Source organism: Schistocerca nitens, chromosome 9 (assembly GCF_023898315.1).
Source record: "Schistocerca nitens isolate TAMUIC-IGC-003100 chromosome 9, iqSchNite1.1, whole genome shotgun sequence".
Lineage (NCBI taxonomy): Eukaryota > Metazoa > Arthropoda > Insecta > Orthoptera > Acrididae > Schistocerca > Schistocerca nitens.
The window spans coordinates 446,845,343-446,867,108 of record NC_064622.1 but is presented as its reverse complement, the minus strand read 5'-3'; the positions used below and the strand labels follow the sequence as shown (position 1 = coordinate 446,867,108).

At 42.1% G+C, this 21,766-nt stretch overlaps 1 protein-coding gene across 4 annotated transcripts in view; it reads right to left on the bottom strand.

Annotated features, from left to right (window-relative positions):
* Nucleotides 1–21,766, bottom strand: part of LOC126202874 (serine/threonine-protein kinase Tao) — a 233,712-nt gene that overhangs the window by 103,346 nt on the left and 108,600 nt on the right. For 3 of the 4 annotated variants that reach the window (XM_049936910.1, XM_049936911.1, XM_049936912.1), the window contains 3 exons: nt 18,659–18,821; nt 7,255–7,430; nt 507–674 (listed from right to left, as the gene is read on the bottom strand). In XM_049936910.1, the coding sequence (XP_049792867.1) occupies nt 507–674; nt 7,255–7,430; nt 18,659–18,821 (507 nt within the window). The remainder of the gene's footprint in view (nt 1–506; nt 675–7,254; nt 7,431–18,658; nt 18,822–21,766) is intronic. The other variant, XM_049936913.1, reaches the window with a different exon arrangement.

Here is a 21,766-nt window from a genome sequence, read left to right as displayed (position 1 = left end):
TAAAATAGTGTGTCTATCGCCAACAAATATTGTTAAGCACAGCTTCATCATCAGGGCTTCAGTTAGTTATCAAAGGACTTCCAAAGTGGTTTCAACACTCCAAAAATGTGTATTTCTATTACACAATACATTAAAATGCAACAACTTCCACATGTTGTTTAGACAATCATGTGAACATATAAAGTTCTCAAAGATGGCACTTCTAATGTTTTATGCAGAAAACTTAAGAATTAATAATAATCCCTGCAAGTAAAAAATATTGTTCTGGAAGATCTTTCACTTCTTCTCAATAAAATTTTTTTTCGAAATTTTGCACAGAAACTTCCCAACTGAGCACAAACAGCAGATAACATTTGACAGTTCTCAAGTAACTGCAAAATATTCACACAGGCTTCGGAGAAATAAAATAAGAAAAGCAGGAAAAGCATCACAGACAATAAGCTGCAGTGGATCAGCTTTTTTATCTGTTTGTGGCTCTATACCACACTGATCAGAAAATAACATACCTTAAGTAAGGCAGCCTGATGTTCCCTTCTCATACGCTTATAACCAGACATCTGCTCATGCATCTCTTCCTGCATATGTTCCTTCTGCTGCTTGGTAACAATGGATGTTGTTCTGATAGTTGCAAAATTATTAGCACCATGATCCTGGATTGCATTAGAATTACTGGCCTACAAATAAATATAAAAAATATTTCAGCACAAGCACTTTCAACAGTCAAAATGAAATATTTAAGATTTTTCAAAAAAATTACATGTACTGTTTATTACTATAATGGTGAATAAGCAATTATATGCTAATTAAAACAGTACACAAACAAATTTGAAGCACTGCTCACATTAGCTTATTTTAGTTGGTGACAGTACGAGAGTCATTCAAAAAATGCTTAGAAAAAGTTAGAAAAAATTATTTTGAGAATGGTGCTCTAACTTTTTTAAGCCATTCAAAAAGCTTGATTTCAGAAGGTCTCCTAAATAGGCATTGGTTTGGGCAATGACCTGTTTCAATATGAATAGCCATTCAGTGAGCCATATCTCAAGCTTCGAATTTTTTTTTTTTTTCTTTTTTTAAATCACAGATGCAAACTCCAGTGAATATACGGGATGCTGCAATAATTCGAACTCCAATTCCATAATTTTGGCCATTGAAACTGCATAGGTGTAAACCCATGCACTGTGGTAATGGAAGAGAATCATCATTTTTAAACAAAGACATTTGCAATTCAAAACCATATTGTGGGTTTTGTCAATCATTTCGGGGATGGTCACTTCCACCAGATTTCCTGAATGCTATTTATCTGTTATGGACATACGGCCATGTTTAAAAACTCATTTAATTCAGAATAAACAGTTGCAAACACAGGAGCAGATGTGGTATGAACTTCATCCACCTCAGCTTTAATCCATTTTGCTGTTAAGCCTTTTAAACAGAAATGTTTAATCACCACTCTAAACACACTTTTTTCCATGTTGTGAACTAAACATGAGCTGGTTGCTTCCACTGACTGGAGCAATGAAACCACGAGATGGATATGACTGCAAATTTACCTGCTCTCTATCCAATGAACAATTATTTGTTCAAATGTTTTTATTATTATTAATATTATTTACATTTTATGGCCTTCATGGGATCACTCTAGCCAACTTTATACAAAGAATTTTTCAGTTTCCTGTCAGCCCAGTACTTCTTCATTCTCTCGGATCTCATCCTTCTTTCTTCCTTGGAAATCGCCCATCCTATTGTCTGTTTGTTGATTCTCGTTTGCAGTCTGGTTTGTTTGTCTGTGAGTTTCCTAATTTTGTCAATTTTGTTTCTTAGGTCTTCCAATGTAATCTGTAGCTTATCCATATCTTCCTTGATTTCTGAAATCCACTTAATGTTGAACTTACTATTCCACAATTTTTCTATTATTCTCCTGATGATCCTGTTCTCTGGTGTTCTCATTAGACGTCCAAAAAATGAAATGCGTTTCTTCCTGACTGTACTCATTACTGGTTCTATTTCCTTGTAGACTGTTTCATTTGTAACTACTCTCCAGTGTCCATCTTTCTGATACGATTTCTTGATGCACGTTCTGATGATTCTTCTCTCTTTTTTGAGTATTTTGTCTATTTGTGCAGTGTTAGTTGTTTTGAAGATGGTTTCAATTGCATATGTTATTTCTGGTTGAATAGCTGTTTTGTAGTGTTTTAATTTTGTTGCTATTGACAGGCACTTTTTGTTGTAGGTGTTCTTGGTGATATATTTTGTGCTCTAGTCAATTTGTTTATTTTGTTATGCCATGTTGGCTTTCCATTGAGGTTATATGTTATGATTTCTCCCAGATATTTAAATTTATCTACAATTTCGATTTCTTGGTTTCTTATGGCAATTTTGTTTATGAGTGGTGGGCCAGTTAACATGATGACTGCTTTTGCAAAGGATATTCCAAGACCAATTTTCTGTGTTATTTCCTGTAGTGAGTGAACTTCTTGTTTGGCTTCCTGAAAGCTGTTGGACAAGAGAGCAAGGTCATCATCAGCAAATCCTAGACAATTTAAACTTGTGTTGTCTTTGGGTTAGTCTTGTACCATTCCCTCATTATGTATTCTAAAGCACAGGTGAACAGCAGGGGTGCCAAGCAATCTCCTTGTCCAGAGAGTTCCCCCTGAACTTGACTTTTGATACAGTGTTGGTTACGGTGAGTTCTATCGATTTGATTAATTTTGTATGGAGACCGAAATTTCTTAAGATTTTTAACATTGAATGTCTATGGACACAGCCATATGCTTTTCTAAAGTCCACGAAGGTTATCACAAGAGGTTTATTTCATTTCTTGTAATATGCTAAGACTAATTTTAAAGTGATGATCTATTCTGCACCGGTTCTCCAAGATATTCACCTAATTCTTCCTCTAGTTGCTCTTTGATCCTCTTTTTATAGGATTCTGGAGAAAATCTTGTATGTGCAGTTTAAGAGAGAGATACCTCTGTAATTATCTGGGTTGCTTTTATCTCCTTTTTTGTGGAGTGGGTGGATTATGGCTGTGGTCCAATATTCGGGAAACTTTTCTGTTATCCAGATTTTTGTTAGGGCTATGTGTAAGCATGTTTGAACTGTATCACTTGCATATTTCCACACTTCTGCAAAAACTTGGTCTTCTCAGCATGTCTTATTTTTCATCTCTCTGAGTGCCATTTCCACCTCTTGGATAATTGGGAGGATTTATGGGATCAGGTGTGTGTGTATTAATTGCTAAAAGTTCCTGGGGTTCTTCACAATTCAAAAGTTTACTAAATGCTTTTGCCATGATTTCGGCATTTCCCTTGTCATTATGTGCCATTTTTCCATCTTCCTTTTTCAACATTAACATGGGAGGGACAAATTTTTAAAATTGTCTTCCAAATGTTTTGTGAAAGTCTCTGGAATTGTTTTTTGTGGTAATTTTCTTCTACTGAGTCTATTAGATCTTTCTGTGATTGTCTCTTGGTTTGCCTTATAATTTGTGTGAACTTTTTCCTGATATTTTTGAGGTTGGTTGTATTTTCTTCTGTTTTGTGTGTTTGAAATTTTAACCATGCATGATGTCTTTCTTCATGAATTTTGTCACATTCTGAGTTCCATCAGATATGTCTTTCACGTGGGCTCAATGGAGCTATTGTGGGGCTAAATTTTCTGCTTGTTGCCTGAGAATTTGAACCAGTTCTTCTAAATTATGCCTGTTTTAAGTTTTGTGTAACTTCTCTATATTTATCATTTCTGATTAATTGGTGGGGATCGAAGTTCCTCCTTTGTTTATTGCACTTTGGTTTCTTTTTTCGTCGTGTGAACTTAAGTTTCATTTTGACAATGTAATGATCTGAACCTTTATCTACCCCTCTTATACTTTAACGTTGTAGATTTCTCTGTGGAAGAATTTGTCCATAAATACATGATCCAGCTGCCATTCTCCTTTTCTATAATCAGGATGTTTCCATGTTTTAAGTTTGTTTGGCCTCCTTTTGAAGTGGTGGACTTTGAGATCAGTTTGTGTTCCCTATAGAGTTCAAGTCTCTGACCATTCTTATGTCCGCCCCCAGTAGCTGAGTGGTTACTGTGACAGTATGTCAACCTCAAGGGCCCAGGTTCGATTCCCGGCTGGGTCGGAGATTTTCTCTGCTCAGAGACTGGGTGTTGTGTTGTCGTAACCATCAACATGCCGAAGTGGCGTCAAAATGAAAGACTTGCACCCAGTGAACGGTCTACCTGACGGGAGGCCCTAGTCACGCGACATTTACATTTATTTTGACCATTCTTATTTGTTTGTTTATGCGGAGCCCATTTCCCAATGATATCCTGGTATTTCTTTTCTCTTCCGAGTTGGGCATTGAAGTCCCCTGACAGGATCTTAACATCGTTAATATTTACTTGGTTTATTGTTTGGTCAAGGAGATTCCAAAACTTTTCCACTTCTTTCCTAGTCTTTGTTAGAAAATTCTTCTCATTAGTAGGGCATGGGCATTAATGATGGTATAAATTTTGTTGGATGCATTTAAACTCAAAGTTACCATTCTAGGGGAGATGGCTTGAAAATCTATAATCAAATCTATTATTTTCAAATTGACTATAAACCCAGTTCCATATTGGGGATGTTCTTTCATAACCCTTATTCCAGGTTTCCCATTGTAAACTCTGTAGCCTTGTGATTCTGTAGTATTTCTAATTTCCCGGAGTCCTGCTACTAAGATTTTCTGTTTATCTAATTCATCTGTCAAATTCTTTAGTTTTGCTGCTTTAATTAGAGAATTAATATTATGAGTTGCAATGTAGTTGATCTTATCTTGTTTGATCCTGTTCTTATGAACTGGCATAAGAATGGGTGATTGCCAACGCTCCGATTCATTGGCGCCTTCTAGGTGGCTACCCACCGAATCCAATGTAGCCTTCTCCTGCATTCTTGGACAGGACAGTGGAAAATTTTTCCTGAAAGACCTTTCCATGGATGACTTTCAAAGGTAGTTAACCTTGGGTGGAGCAAGCTCCGATTTAAAACTATGGTTGTTAACCACAGAGGCACAACCCTAGATGTTTGTACATGTGTAACGGCAAAATAATAATGATGTCCCTATACTGAAACTCAACATAACTGATTTCTTGTGTCCTCTGCTGAACTATGTATTCCAAACATAACCAATTATAATTTTAAATAGAGTTCAAAGTGGTGTGCTGCTAAGCCTTTTTCAAACACATTAAACTATGACAAGCGTAAATAACACTAATCAGCAAAAAAATATATATCTTACACATTAGTTTTCACAAATTTGTTGCTTTCATCACCTGAGGCACTCTATTACACTAGCTTCACGACCACCACATCCTACGGGTCACCAGAGTTACCATCCTGTCAATGTCAAGGATATTAGAAAGAGCACACACATGCTTGGACACACACACACACACACACACACACACACACACACACACACACACAGTTAGTGGAAGGACATGGGACATGTCATTATCAAATAAACTATCCTGGAAATTGCTTTAATCCATTTAGGGGAACTTGACGACTAGTGTAAATATTTGTTACTTTGAAATAAGTACAAATTTCGTGTTTTGACCTGTTGCCATAACTAATGACACTATTTACCAGTTTAAATGACAAAAACTTATTATCTCTTGAAAGTAACAGATTATGGACACAGATTTACAGTGCAATATTCGCCACCATGGATGATTCCACATTAATGATAACCAAGAATAATCGAAGAAGATGACAGTTACAACTTGAATATTATGTATATGTGTTTACTTGAACTTTCTGATTACTCCAATCAACTCCTGTGACATGTCGACAGAACATTCACTGCAATCACTGTGCTTATGCCTGGCTTTATTTTGGATAAAATTACTTTACTAATGGTGTGTAAGCCATTAAAAAGACACGGTGTGAAAAACTTATAGACAAAAGTAAATTTCACACATGATATGTCACTGCCAAGTAACAGCTCTATGAAAACTGGATCATACATAGAAAGAACCACTACAGTATAGTACAGAGGGCAATTGAAAGAAATACAACGAGCCTAAGAGAAATAACAGTTTTCTTCAACAACATTAATGACACTGAAGACTCTGTAATTACAATCGTCTCCTTGACATTACAAAAGGTGGGACATGGTTCCTGATAGGCTGTGTGATCACCATGGACAGAAATGTGTGCTCTGTAACCTGCTCCAATGCTGATCACAAGGTTGGAAGTTCAAGTAGTAAGGTGTTCCATTCCTCTACCAGTACGGCTGACAGCTGCTGGATGGTTGTTGATGCAAGTGAATGCGCTCAAAATGTCTCCCCAATGTATCACACACATGCTTCGTTGGATTTAATTTGGAGGAACGGCAGGCCAGTTCATTCCCTGTGTATCCTCTTGTCCCAAAAGATCCTTCTTCACCTGTGTTGTTTATCCACTAAAATGAAGTCAGGGACAAATGCACCCCTGAAAATATGCATATGGGGAAGGAGCATGGTGTCTCAACAATGGTCACCAATGAGTGCGAAGGTTTGGAGGCCATTACGCTAAGGCAATATTAGACACCCTCACACCCCACTACTTTGTCCTTCCAGTTTCCTGGCGTCTTTTCCGCATGTGAAGTCATCCAAATATTGTCTCCAGACCATGTTGTAATGAAGATCACCATCATAGTGTACCATAACTGCTTGCAGATTGACACACATTGTTTTTTTTCCTGTTCCTTTAACGGCCTTGTATTGTGGGACCAGCCCTATTTGGTGCAATTGTCACAATGACCTCACACTAAGTGACATTGAACTTTCTGAGCCTGACTGAGACCTCTGGTAATACGCTCCCACACTTTTAATTCATTTCCACTTAGCAGTTCGTATGTTATGTTACCCTGTCTAGCTTGTCCTAAGTTTTGCAGAGCAGTGTACTCTCCACATGAACAATGATGTGCATGTTTGAGTTAATGAAAATCTTCCATTCCAGAAATGAATATAAATAAAATTGAGGAGATTATGGATACGTAAGATATCGTGTTTCATTAGCACCAGCAAAATAACAGGTGGTTTTTCCTAAAATAGCAGGCACTTTTTTCCTCTAGCAAGATAAATGTTTCAAACAATTATCCACTGTCCAGTACCAGTTATGTAATTTTTAAGAGCATTTGAATGAAGACCAGATACAAATAACCAAATAAAAAATATAAAAAACAACAACAACTACTACTACTCTAAAGAAATGAGAACAAGCAATGCCAAGCAACAGCACACCTTGTGCCTACGGACCGAAGGAGGATAATTGCCATCATTGCCATCTGTGGCTGGGGGAAGACTATTTGTTGAACTGCTTTGCGAAGATGCACTCACACCCACAGAATGGATTGAATGCTCAGAGGTTATACTATTACTCTTGCTACTATCTCCACCAGTTTGCTCATCAGGTGTGTCTGCAACAGAGAAAAGCGTTAATTATAACCATACATGACTAACAGCAAAGGGCATCGCATTTTTGCACATCTATTTATTTTCCATTAATAACTGGAGGCAAAAAATTTAAATTATAAAACATTACACTAAACCAATGATCCTGCCCCCCCCCCCCTCGGCACCACCCACGTCTATTTATGGATAGTTTCAAACAATACAAAATTTCTGGCACAAACATTGTTCTGTGAAACATAACGAAGCGGAACATCATTTTTTCTCCTACATCTACTAATGTAAATATTATTTTCTTTATAATTCTTTTTCTTGTCTAATTTGGATACAGTATTTAAAGGAAAAGTGAAAATCATTTTACAGAACTTATCTTTTTCCCAGCCTTATTAAGTATAACTTACATTACATTGATTATAATTATTATTAATCATAGAAACATTTTTCGCAATGAAATATTTGACATTTCAATAAATGAAACAAAGTGTACTAACAATATTACTACGGATATCAGCATTTAAGGATTGACATACTTTATTTAAAAGTCCTATTTTTCTTCTATACACTAACATGATCTTTTTCAAAGATTTGTAGTTCAGGAAGTATTACTACTGTGAAAACACAGTTTGTTCAAGAATGTAAATCATTCGAAATTCCAGTATTACAATTTTGTATCCCATTTTTTTCTGTATCTAAAAATGTATGCTTTGTTAGTGAATGAAATATCTCAAACGTAACATTTTGGTTTCAAGAATAATCATAGTAAGATTTAATACACACGTCTAAATATTGTCTCTTAAAAGTAGAACAAAAATAATGCTCTTAGAAGAGCACACAGGAAAAAAACTAAAAATACCTTCACTGCCCCCCCCCCTCTCTCTCTCTCTCTCACACTCACACACACACACACACACACACACACACAAACGCGCGCACGCGCGCTTCGGGGAGGGGGGGGGGGGCTGACACTTGGGCAAAGCAGCATCTTTCCTTTCTGTTCATATTCAACATACTGATCTCTCTTTCCCTCAGAGAGAGAGAGAGAGAGAGAGAGAGAGAGAGAGAGAGAGAGAGAGAGAGTGAGAGAGAGAGAGTGAGTGTCACATTTAGATTTTTTTGTGGTGTTTTAGGGTGCAAAACATCTAAGGCCATAAGTGCCCATAGAATCCTGGGACTGTGAGGGTAAACAAACCGTTGCGGGGTCCAATACAAAAAGGAAGAAAAAAACAAATCTAAAACATCAAGACATTACACAAGAGTATCTAAAAGACGCCGATAAGGCACCAGAGTCACCAAGTAGAAATCAAATCTCTTTTGTCATATTACTGCTTTTTTAAAAAACTTAAAACGCTGGCCACAGCTCACACGTCACCTGCTAAAATGTCCGGCAAAGCAGGCAGCAGCCCGACCCTGAGACATAAGTGGCTAAAATAGGGGCAGAGGATTAGAAAGTGTCTGACCGTTAATGGCTGGCTACAGAAAGGACAGCTGGGTGCCGTGTCGCCACTCAACAAGTGGCGGTGACTGAAGCGGCAGTGCCCTATTTGCAACAAAGCTAACATTACTTCCTCACGGCGAGACGGCCGGGAGGAAGTCGACCAGGCTGTTGGGAGAGGTTTGACTTCTCTGAGTTTGTTCCCATGAAGGGAGCACCAATGGTCATGCCAGTGACATGATATGCCGATAGAGAAAAGTACAAATATCTTGTGAGGGAACAGAGAAAGAGGCGGGCCGACCGAGATGGACGGCAGCCTTGGCTGCAGCAACATTTCCTGGCAAACCAACACGGCCAGGAACCCGCATGATCATCACTTGGGCTCCCCCATCCGGGTACAAATGGAGGCAGTCTTGGATCTGTCTAACGGTGGGGTGGACTGGATCTGGATTATCTAGACTCTGAACGGAACTGAGGGAGTCAGAGCAGATCACGCAGCGAGTGAGCTGGTGCCTATGGATGTAGTGAACAGCCTGATAGAGGGAAAAAAGCTCTGCTGTAAAAATTGTGCACTGGTCGAGAAGTCTGTATTGAAACTTATCAGCCCCAACGATAAAAGCACAGCCAACACGTTGGGCAGACCTGGAACCACCAGTGTACAAAAATATGCCATCGGCATCTTGTGAGTGAAGTTCAAGAACTTTGCAATGATAGGTCATCTCGGAAGTTGACTCCTTCGGGAATGAGCTGAGGTCAAAACGAACACAAACCTGTGTCTGAAGGAAAGGTGGTGAAGGGCTCTCCCCCATTCAAAAAGCGGCAGGAAGTGTAACCTGTAGCCGCTGAAGCAGGTGAAGAAAGCAGACGCCGGGAGGCCGCAGAAGAAACGTACATCTCGTACTGGCGCTCAAGAATGTCATCCAAAAAAGGGTCAAAGGTTGGGTGGCCTGGCATCGAAGGAAGTCGACACGCATACCTACCGAGTAGGATGTCGCGCCGGTATGACAGCGGTAATCCACTGGCTTCCACGTACAGATTCACAACAGGGCTAGTACGGCAGGCACCAGTGGCGAGACGGATCCCCAAATGGTGTATTGTATGTAGATGGCGTAAGATAGACGGCCGTACACAGGAGTAGACAATGCGTACATAATCCAACTTGGAGCAGACAAGAGATTGATAGAGGCGGAGGAGGACAGTCCGGTCAGCTCCCAAGAGGTGTACCACTCAACACACGAAGGACATTGAGGGCCAGGGACCGGGTGCAGCCAGGTACGACGTGGGGAGAACTTCTTTGCATCCACGAATGGGAGATCATTTTGGCCCAGTTGCAAGGACGGTGGAAGATGCAAACTGATTTGGTAGCAGAAAAGCGAAAACCATTTGTGACACTCCACAAACAGAGAGGGTCCAGACAATGCTGAAGACAGTGTTGCAGGAGACACGTCCGCTGGGAGCTACAATAAACAGCAAAGTCGTCAACAAAAAGAGAGCCGGAAATGCCAGCTGGAAGGCAGTCCATAATGGGGTTGAGGGCTATGGCGAAGAGGACAACACTCAGTACAGAACCCTGAGGCACCCCGTTCTCCTGTGAAAAGGTGTGGGATAAGGAGGAACCCACATGTACCCAGAAAACTCAGTCTGTTAAAAATTCCCGGAAGAAAGTGGGAAGCTGACCATGGAGGCCCCATGTGTGCATAGTACTTTCAATGTCTGTCCGCCAACAGGTACCATAGGCTTTCTCCAAATCAAAGAAACCGGACACTGTTTGTCGCTTCTGCAGAAAATTATTCATGATGAAAGTCGACAGGGTGATGAGATGATCAACCGCTGAGCGGCACTTTCGGAACCCACACTGGACATTAGTGAGAAGATGGTGTGACTCCAGTCACAACGCTAATCGACCATTTATCATGCGTTCCATCACCTTACAAACGCTGGTGGTAAGAGAAATTTGATGATAGCTGGAAGGAAGAGATTTATCCTTACCAGGCTTAGGTAGGGGAACAAAGTAGCTTCACGCCAAAGCATGGGAAATACACAGTCAGTCCAAATACGGTTGTAGGTATCAATGAGAAAGCATTTTCCCGCAGGAGGGAGATTCTGCAGCATGAGGACGTGGAATGTATCGGGTCCAGGAGCAGAAGACCTAGATGAGGAGAGAGCATGCTCGAGCTCCCTCATAGTAAAAGGAATATTGTAGCATTCTCGATTCAAAGAGAGAAAAGAGATTGCACGAGCCTCCTCCGCCTGTTTTTGAGAAAGGAAGGCAGGATGGTAGTGGGTGGAGCTTGAAACCACCCCAAAGTACCAGCCCAAAGCGTTGAAAATATTGACAGGGTCAACTATGACGTTTCCTGCCACAGTCAGACCAGGAATCGAGGAGTGGGCGGTAGTCCCAGAAAGCCGGCGCAGGCCACCCAAAATGAGAGAGGGCGGAGTAAATCTGTTGAACGAGCTGGTGAAGGAAACCCAGCATGCTTTCTTGCTTTCCTTAACAGTGTGACGGCACTGCACACATAGTTGATTGTAGCGGATGCAGTTCGTTAACATAGGATGAAGGTGAAAGACACGAAGCGCACATAGTTGGTCATGATTCACATTGCCGCACTCCATAGTCCACCAAGGGACAGGTAGACAGGTAGAAGAAGTAGTGCGAGGGATAGACGATTTGTTTGGCAGCCGAGAGAATAACGTCCACAAGGTGCTCGACATGATCACCAAAGTTGGGAAATGGCCGTTCGTCAAACACTGAAAGGGAGGAATATAACCTCCAGTCAGCAAGAGAGGATTTCCAATGAGCGGGCCGCTGTGATGGGGTATGATTGTACAGGCGAGTCACACAAGGGAAGTGGTCACTAAACTAAGCATCGAAAAGAGCACACCACTCTGAGACATCGAGCGAGCTGGGCAGAGCAGATCGAGAGGTCTAAGTGGGAATAAGTGTGCATGGAATCAGAGAGAAACTTGGCTTTGCCAGTGTTAAGGCACACAAGATTAAGATGATTAAGAAGATCTGCCAAAAGAGAACCTCTCAGGTAGGTGACAGGCGAGCCCCAAAGAGGATGATGGGCATTGGTGTCACCGAGAAACAGAAAGGGTGGAGAAAGCTGAACAACAAGTTGCATCAGTTCCGCCCTAGTGACAGCAGAAGACGAAGGGATATAAATGGTGCAGAGGGGAAAGGTAAATTCGAAAAGGACAACACGGGCAGCTACTGCTTGCAGGTGGGTGTGCAAGGGGATAGGACGATGACAAACATCATTTCGTAGAAGCAGCATGACCCCACCATGAGCAGGGATCCCTGCCGTAGTGAAGTAAAATGGGAAAGAGCAAAATGGTCTTTATGAGGTAGCTTGGTTTCTTGGTGACAGACTACAAGCGGATATTGTGATCACTGGAGCAGCTGGAGGTTGCTCTGTTAGACCGAAGGCCACAGATAATCCGTTGTAAAAGGACCATAAAATTTAGGAACACCAGAGAATGAAGGAGAAACACTCACCTCGATGGCCACTTAGGGTGAGCCATTGAGGGAGAGCAGCCACTGGAATCCACAGGTGGAGGATCTTCATCCAGCAACTCAGTGGGACCAATGGAGCTTCCCCGGTGTCTGTCAGTTGAAAAGGACCGACGAGTCGAAGAGGGCCGACGAGTCGGAGAAGGGGATTGCCTTTGGATGATTGTTTTGGCTTTTGGCAGAAGAGCCAGACGGCTGCGAACTCAAGGTACGCAAGAAATCTTCCCGGAAATATTCCTTTTTGAACTGACGGTTCGTTGGCTGTGTTGCAACCGTCTTCGCTGGTGAGGGCGAAGAACACGGTACTGTAGCTTCCATAGGAAGGGACAGTCAGTTAACTGCTCGCCATCAGTTTCCAGGCAACAGGAAAAGGTAACTTCTCCTTCACCCTTATCTCCTGAACAGCCCTCTCACCTTGATAGATGGGACAAGAACGAGAAGAAGCAGCATGGTCTCCAGGACAATTAATGCAGCGGGGCGGGCGGGTGGGGGGAGGGGGGGGGGGGTGCCATCATGTGCATCCCTGCTACAAGTGACACATTTGGCTGCGTTTTTACATGACGTGCTGGTATGATTGAACTGGTGGCATTTATAACACCGCAATGGATTGAGAACGTAAGGGCGCACAGAAGTGACTTCATAGCCTGCCTTTACCTTGGTAGGAAGCGTTAACCGATCAAAAGTCAGGAACAATATGCGAGTGGGCACCACATCGGCAGCTTCCTTTTTCGTAACTTGATTAACAGCAGTAATGCTCTGATCCGATAGATAATTGTCCTCCGTCAAACCATCCAACAGCTGGGTGTAGATAACACCGTGGGACGAGTTAAGTGTCCTGTGAGTCTCCACTTTTATTCGTGGAGGATTTGGGCCTTGAGTAGTTTCTGGGCCTGGAGAGCACTATCAATTTCCAAAAGCAGAGTACCACTGCGGAGACGAGAGCACGGCTTTACAGGGCTGGCGATGCCATCCACACCTTTCTGTATGACAAAGTGGTTAACAAGTAGCAAAAGTCTGGTTTTCATCTAAAGGTGAGACCACTAGATATTGAGGTGCAACAGGAAGAGACATTGAGGCAGGAGCCTCATTCCACTTTCGTTTATGGGAAACACTCTGATTGCCAGCATCTCCGATGGCGCACTCCTTCCAGCCAGGGGCTCTCCAAATGGGAGCCCCCCGCCTTAGGTGATTGTCCTCACCTTAGATCACACCTCCTGAACAACAGACGGAGGGACCATTCGGCAAAGGAGGAAGGTAACAGCTCAGGCAATCACCCCTGCCTGGGCCTGGCCTGTACCAGGGGGTATGTGCGGGCCCTACATGCCAACCCAGGGATGGGAATTACCCGTTACCCAGTCTCCTGCTACGTGGCAAACGCATGGGTGGCCATCAGACACACACAGGGAGGAGAAGAAAAGATAAGAAGGATAGGAGGAAAGAGAGATCAGAACAAGGAAAGAGTGGAAAAGTGACAGAGGAAAAAGCAGCGCAGGGAACGGGCAGCGCAGGGAAAGAGCGATACAGGAAAAGGGCAGTGCAGGGAAAGAGCGATACAGGAACAGTATAGGGAAAGAGCAGTGCAAGAGAGAAGAGTCCTACAAGTAAACCAACACAAATGAGCTTCAAGAGCCCATGGAAGCACGAGACATCTCCCAAAGAGAGGGGAAAAGGACAGAAGAAGAGGAGACAAGCACTACTGAAAGAGAAGCGGTGCTGCGAGGACTGGGGATCCATGGCTGCCAAGCACGTACTCACCAAAGTGCGATGAGCCCCCTGGGGGTGTCGCATTTACAGAAAAATCAATATAAAATACTATATGTACATAGCTATTAACCATAAAATTGACCTGTTTAGTTACAGACAGGCACAACGAAAAGACTGTTACACATGTAGCTATTGGCAAAAGCCTTCCTCAGGAAAGAAAACCTACACACATTCGTGCAAGCAAGTGTACTTCACACACATTTGGCTGCCACCATAAGCAGCTCTGACCATGTGTAACAGTCTTTTCATTGCGCCTGTCTGCAACTCAATGGGTTGTCTTTACAGTGAACACCAATCTATCCTATTCCTTATGTTGTCGTTATTCCAACCTGGAGTTTCTATTGTTTAATATGTGCATAGTGCAACTCTAATAGGGAATGTAAAACAATCATGTACAGAAATTTCTGGTTGAGAATAACGAATTATTTAGGAATAAAGGAGATGGCTCACCTAGTGGCAAAAGAACTGTATCATCAACAAAGACACACACTAAAGGTACAGAGCTTCACTTTGCTAGCTTTAGGAGTGGAATTCCTTTCTCAAGCTGTAGGAGAACACACACACACACACACACACACACACACACACACACACACACAGGTACACATAGGCGCCCGCGCGCCCGCACGCACCATGCTGTATTTAGTGGGGTTGGGAGGGGGGGTAGTGAGTTACATTAGATTTAGGCCAGAGAGGTTACAGGACAAAGGATGTGTTGTAAGGATAGTTGCCATCTGCACAGCTCAGATAAGCTGATGGTAGTGGGGAGGGTTCAGACGACACAGACTGCAAAGCCGCTACTGAAATCTTGTATGTTGTGCTCTATTGCATGTTGTGCCCAGGGTGGTCCACCTTCTTTTCAGCAACAGTCTGATGGTTGCTGTTCATTCTGGCTGACAGCTGGTTGGTTGTCATACCAATGTAAAACGCTGTGCAGTGGTTATATCGGAGCTGGTATATAGCACTGCTGCTTTCACAGGTAGCCCAGCCTCTAATGAGGTAAGATAAGCCTGTGAAGGGACTGGAATAGGAGGTGTAGGGTGGATGGATAAGGCAGGTCTTGTATCTGGATCTTCCACAAGGGTATGATCCCTGTGGCAGGGGACTGGAGGTGGGAGCAGCATAGGGATGGACTAGCATGTTGTAGAGGTTGGGTAGGTGGTGCAACATCACTTTAGAAGGGGAGGATGTCCCTCACTTTAGGCCATGATGATAGATAATCAAAGCCCTGATGAAGGACGTGGTTCAGTTGTTCCAGTCCAGCCGGATGGTACTGGGAGACAAGGGGGACACTTTTTTGTGGGTGGTTCTTGGGTTGGATGTGAGGATCAGGTGTGTGTGAGGACATGGCACAAGGGATCTGTTTGTGTACTAGATCTTGGGGGTATTGCATGTCTGCGAAGGCCTTTGCAGGGCCTTCAGCATACGGGCGAGGGAGTTATCAGTACAGATGCATCTGCCAAGGGTGGCCAAGCTGTGTGGGGGAGATTTTTTGGTGTGGAAGGGGTGGCAGCTGTCTAAGTGCAGGTACTGTTGGTGATTGGTTGGTCTGATGTGGACTGAGGTGTGGATGGAGCCATCTGAGAGGAGGAGATAGACATCTAGGAAGGTGGCACGATGGGTAGAGGAGGACCAGGTGAAGTGGATGGGAGAGAAGGTGTTAAGATTGTGGAGGAATGAGGATAAAGTGTCCTGGCCTTGGGTCCAGATTATAAAGATGTCATCAATAAACCTGAACCAGACCAGGGGTTTGGAGAGGCTAGGAATGTTTCCTCTAGGTGGCCCGTGAAGAGGTTGGCATAGGAGGGGGCATTGTGGGTGCCCATGGCTGTGCCACAAATTTGTTTGTATCCTTCCCTTCAAGGGTGAAGCGGTTAAAGGTTAAGATGCAGTCGGTTAGGAACGAGGAATGAAGTGGTGGGTGTAGAATCTGCAGGGCATTGGGAGAGGTAGTGTTCCAAGCACGGCAAGGCCATGGGCATGCGGGTTGCTGATGTATAAGGAGGTTGCATCTACAGTGATGAGTAGGGACCCAGGAGGTAAGAGCGTGGAGATGATGGAGAGCCAGTGCAGGAAGTGAGTGGTGTCTTTAATGTGGTTGTAGGTGTTGGTCAACATGGGTCAAGTTTCTTTTGGTGAGGGCACTGTAACCAGCTCAGGTTTGTGTATTCTGGGGAGCATAGAGAAGGTGGGTATGCATGCTGTTGCTGGGATGTGCAGGCAATGGATTCAGGGGAGAGGTTCCGCGAAGAGCCTAAGGATTTCAGCTGGGATTGGAGGTTATGTTGGAGAGATGGGATCTCTTTGGCAGAGCTTGTAAGTGGAGGTGTCAGACAGCTGGCAGATGCCCTCTGCCAGGTAGTCACTACGATTCATCCCAACAGCGGTGGAACCTTTATCTGCCAGGAGGATGATTAAGTCACGATCCGCTGAAAGGTGGTTGTTCTTGGGGAAGGACAGTGAGATCAGGTTGGAAGTTAGCAATTTCTGGAAGGTGACTAGGTGATGGTTACGCGGCAGTGTGGGAGGGTCATGGTTGGATGGTGGTATAACTGGGACAGGCAGCGTTTGATGTTAAGATTGGACTGGTTTCGGCTGGAGGGGATGGTGGCAAAGAAGTGCTTCTACGGTAAAGAATGGGAGAATGAGAGTAGGTCTTTCACAAGCCCAGCCTGTTTAAATCTTGGAGTAGGGATGAATATGAGGCCTTTAGACAAGACTGAAACTTTTGTGGAGCTGAGGATTCTGGCAGAGAGGTTAACAAAAGTCTTCTGGGATTGTTTTGGTTCTAGATTTCAGGGAATGCTGGTAGGGGTTTTTGGAGGATGTGGAAGGTTGAGAAGGTCAGCTAGGCATGGTCTGGCTGCTATGAGGGGTTGACGAGGAGGAGCACTGGGAGGAGGGTTGGGGTTGGATAGTGGTGCCGCAAGGTGGGAGTGGGATTTCAGCAGGTTGGATAACTTGTGGAGTTGGTGTATGGAATGTTCTACTAGGTGCTGGAGTGTCAGGATTTCAATTTCAGTGATAAAGTGTAGGTAGTGGGAACTGCACAGTAGCAGTAATTTGCGGAGGGAGTGGAGGTGGTTTGTGATGCCTGTGCTGTGGAAACGTGTTTATGTAGAACAAGGTTTGTGAGGGAAAGTGACTGGTGGAATGTGAAAAGGTGAAGGTCATTGTGGAAGGAGGTGTGGGATCCAGAAATGGGATTTTTATGGTTGGTGAGTGGGGAGATGCCATTGCTTAGGCAGCATTTAAGGAACAGGATATGGACCTGGTTTTGGGTAGGAATAGGGAAACATTTCTGAACTGTTGCAGATAAATAGAGCAGGGGTCCATTGTGTTGGGGAGGGGGGAGGGGGAGAGGGGGGAAGGTTTGCACTGAGGAAATAAGTTTGTGATGAAAGTGGCGGGTAAAGGTTGCAGGAAGTGTTGAATAATGTTGTGATGGGTGTCAGGAGTGAAAGGAATTGTGTTGGTGGCAGGGGGTAGTACTGTGACTGAGATATACCTGATCGCGTGAGATATCGTTACGCGGACGAAATACATTTGATTGTTTGGGATTTATCGTCACGTGTAAGAGATAAAAAGGACACAGAGACAGGCAGAACAGGAGCAATACGTGAGGGATGGGATGATTTTGTGATACTAGAATTGTGTTATGCTGTTATTGGGAGTCGTATGGCTCATGGAGATGCATGCGCAGCTATCATAACAGACAGGGCCCTAACCACAGGGTGTAACAAGTCGTGTGTAATAGCATATGGAATATAGAAATTCTAGGATGGAAAATAATTTCGAAATAGTTATAATCATCAAATAGAGGTGGCTCTAAGCACCACATACACAACTTTTTTCTTGACAGTTCTGAGCACTACTCCCCCAGTACACAGCACCACATCTCTCCGCCCTGGAAGAAAAATTATGCCTGAAAACCCAAAATAGTGTTCTGTACTACCTAACAGACAGACGTAACATTAGTCTGAAGAAACTAGGCACATACAGGATACTAACAAGTGTACCCAGAGCCATTTGTTGAGAAATACTGTCTATTACGTTATTCCCCATGAAACTAACAGAGGGTGTCAATTGCCTCCCCTCACACCCCCCACCCCGTATCTCAGATTCTCAATTTACTCTTAGATGTATAACATCTCTAAAGTAACAGAAAAAGAGGTAACTACACATTTGTCAGCTTCCGTGCCAACAATGATCGCTATTTATAGAATTTAACAACATTTGGTTTTCTTGCTTTGAAGCAAAATTAATGCTATAAAAAACATAACTGAATTGAGAAATGAAAATAATGATGTTAAACATTGATGATATTCACAATCTCACGTACCACTGTTTTGTTACATATAAAGCAAACATTACATAAAAACTAAGGTTAAAATGAATACTGTATGGATTCTTATACAATAAGCTTCACAGAGCATCATATATGTGCTGTGACGACATGAAGAAAGTCGAGATGGATATAAGTTACCTCAATTTTTTTAGAAAGAGAAAGCAACATTGCTTACCATCAGCATCTCCTAGATTACTCTCTGTTTCAAATGCATCAATCATGAGGATTTTCTTCATTTTTCTGTAATTCAGATGATCTAGTTCACGGACTGCTGCTTTTGTTCGTTGAATAAGGTCAATAAGAATATGCGGTGATCGTTGCCTTGTAACGAACTGGTGCTGGAGGAGGCAAGAAGTGATATGTAGTCAAGCATGAAATGATAATCTTCCAAGTAACGATTTAAAGGCAATTCAAACATTCATTTTGAAGTAAATATATGATATTTGCACGCAATTTCTTAATGCAACAAGAGATTTTAAATTAATGCGCATAACAGAAACATTATGTACAGGATTCTATCGACAATTCTATGGGATGGTGGAATTAGCTGCTGCTGCTGTTGTTGGTGGTGGTGGTGGTGGGGGAGGGCGGTGGAGGATGAAACAATTTCAGATGTCAAATAATTAACATAACCAACAGTTGTTTAATATACACTGAATGTCAGTAAGACTATTTATTTCCTCACTTGCCATGGTCGTATTGTCTCAATTTTTACAGCGTTTCACTTAACTATATACAAAAGAAAGTTAAAAAATTTATGACTGTACAGCAAGGTTTCTAATTGAAAGACAACCATTATACAGTACTTTCAGTGCTAACTTTTTTTACTTTAACCCCAAAACACCAGAGGGTGGGAGCATTACATTATTACAAAACCCTCAAGTTTTACTACTCCATATTTTATTAAACACATAATGTATAGTTTATGCACCAGTTAATTACAATTATAAGGTCTCAAATAGTACATCACATAAAAAATAAATACAAAATGTCCCATTTTAACCCCTCTACTGACAATAACAGATTGGTGGGAACCTTGAATAGGTACCAACAGCAGTTGTACATTTTAGGAAGCTCAGGTATGATACAACAACTTTCTCCTAGAAAACTAGCTTCCACCTAACACACTGGAAAAAAATAAAAGTTCATTCATTTACACCATATATGGATAATTTTATAATGGTTTATATTTTTTTCAATATTACTACTTGGCTGTATGCTAATCATGTAATCACCCTATTTTGTTATAGGTGTCCTTAGCTAGCTGACAAGGGATTTCAATTTTCCTCACACACTCCTCAATCACAAAGTTCTCTCTCTTTCCTGTACTTGTTTTCCTTCTTCAAGGCTCTTTAAGACCTTTCCTCTCTTGCCTTTCCCTTTCCACACTCCAAAGAATGTGGGTTACTTCTGAAGATGGTCATATAATCTACCTCACTGCATGAAATTAAGAGTCCTGCCTCTTTCTTATCTATGTACTTTGGTGCAGCTAAGTTCTTTCTTTTTGCTGCTTCAAAGTAACTGACAATATTTTTGTATGCCAGAGATTCTATCCATATACCAGTTTATTCTCTTCCAATATGGAAGCTCCTATCTGGAACTGCATTTTTCCATTCGCTCCTTAGCTTGCGCAGCAGAGAAAGGTAGTGCCCAGCTTCCTGTCTCTTATTTTTATCGCACAGTAAACTTGAGATCTCATCTATAAACTTAACCTTTTATTTGGCATATTAAGTGTCCATTAGATGAATTTTCCTTTTGCTTCTCTATCCAGTATGAGTTCTTTCAGGAGCACAAACATTCACACTATTTGTAGTGTCTTAGGCTTTCTTACAGTCTACAAATTGTTACGAACTTCCTGTACTCCAGCATTATATACTTTTAAATGCTCTTAAAGTCAAAGATTGGTTCAACTCACAATGTACCTTCCCGGAACCCTGCTTGCTTCTCACCAGTACAGGATCGAATCTTCCTTCCATAGTTTGCAGTGCCTTGCAAAATATTTTATATAATACTGAAAGTAGATAAATTCGTCCATAAATGTTAACACTTTTAAACAGTGGAACTACAGGTAAGAACATAAACAATGTATTAAAAGCCAGATTGCTATTTACCGTAAAGATGCCATGTAAAGTTGCAAATAGGCACAATTAAAAGCCACTTACATAAAGCTTCCTGCCACAGCCTTCATCAGCAAATGAGAAACATACACCATTCATACACAGAAGTAAGCACAACTCGTACACCCATGACCACCAACTCCAGCATCTCGGCCCAAGATGTGTTTCTCTTTTTGCTAATGAAGATTGTGGTAAAAAATTATATATAAATGTCTTAATTGTGCCTGCCAGCAACTTAATGTGTCTTCTTTATGGTTAAGTAGCAATCTGTTCTTTCCTACCTTACTCTCGACAATTTTCTTGTTCCTCTCTTGTGAAGCGGATATATCAGAGGCATTAACCAGTCTTCAGGGATTCTCTTCCTCTCTCAAATAAAAGGGTCAGACAAAATTTCTGTATTTCTCATTCTGAGGAATACTGCTACTATGCCACCTTCAAGTGTTGCTTTATTATTTTTCAGTTATTGAATAATTATGTTAGCTTCACATCCGTTGGAGGGTCAAGAGTCAGATTTTGTTCATCTTCGTATCTCCCATAGATAGTGTTTGCCATGTACATTCACTATTCAGTAGCCTTTTAAAGGATCTGACAAGGATTTTACACTTCTCCTTGTTGTTCGCTCCCGACTGCGATTCGTTATCCTCAGAGCATAGATCAGAAGACTCCTATTCTTTTGAAAGTGTTGAAGGTCTGATGGCAACTTCCACAGATACTTTTCTGAAATCTGACATTTTCTTCATCAGTACACCTCATATTGCTAGTTAAACAATGGAAAATCCAGGATGGAATGTAAGAATATTTTGAAAAGGATAGATGCTACTCACCATATAGCAGATATGCTGAGTTGCAAATAGGCACAACAAAAAGGCTGTTGCAAAGTGAGCTTTCGGCCAATAAGGCCTTTGTTGAACACACACACACACACACACACACACACACACACACACATACACACACACACACACACACACACACACACACAGGACCACAGTATCTGGCAGGTGAAGCAAGTCTGGTGATGTGGTGACAGTGAATGGCTGCATACGATTAAGACAGCGGAAAATTATTGGTACGAAATGCTTCGGAATATGATAGAAGTCATTAAATATTTGGCAATAAGAGGACTTGCATTTCGTGGTGACAACGAAATTTTTGAGTTGTCAAAG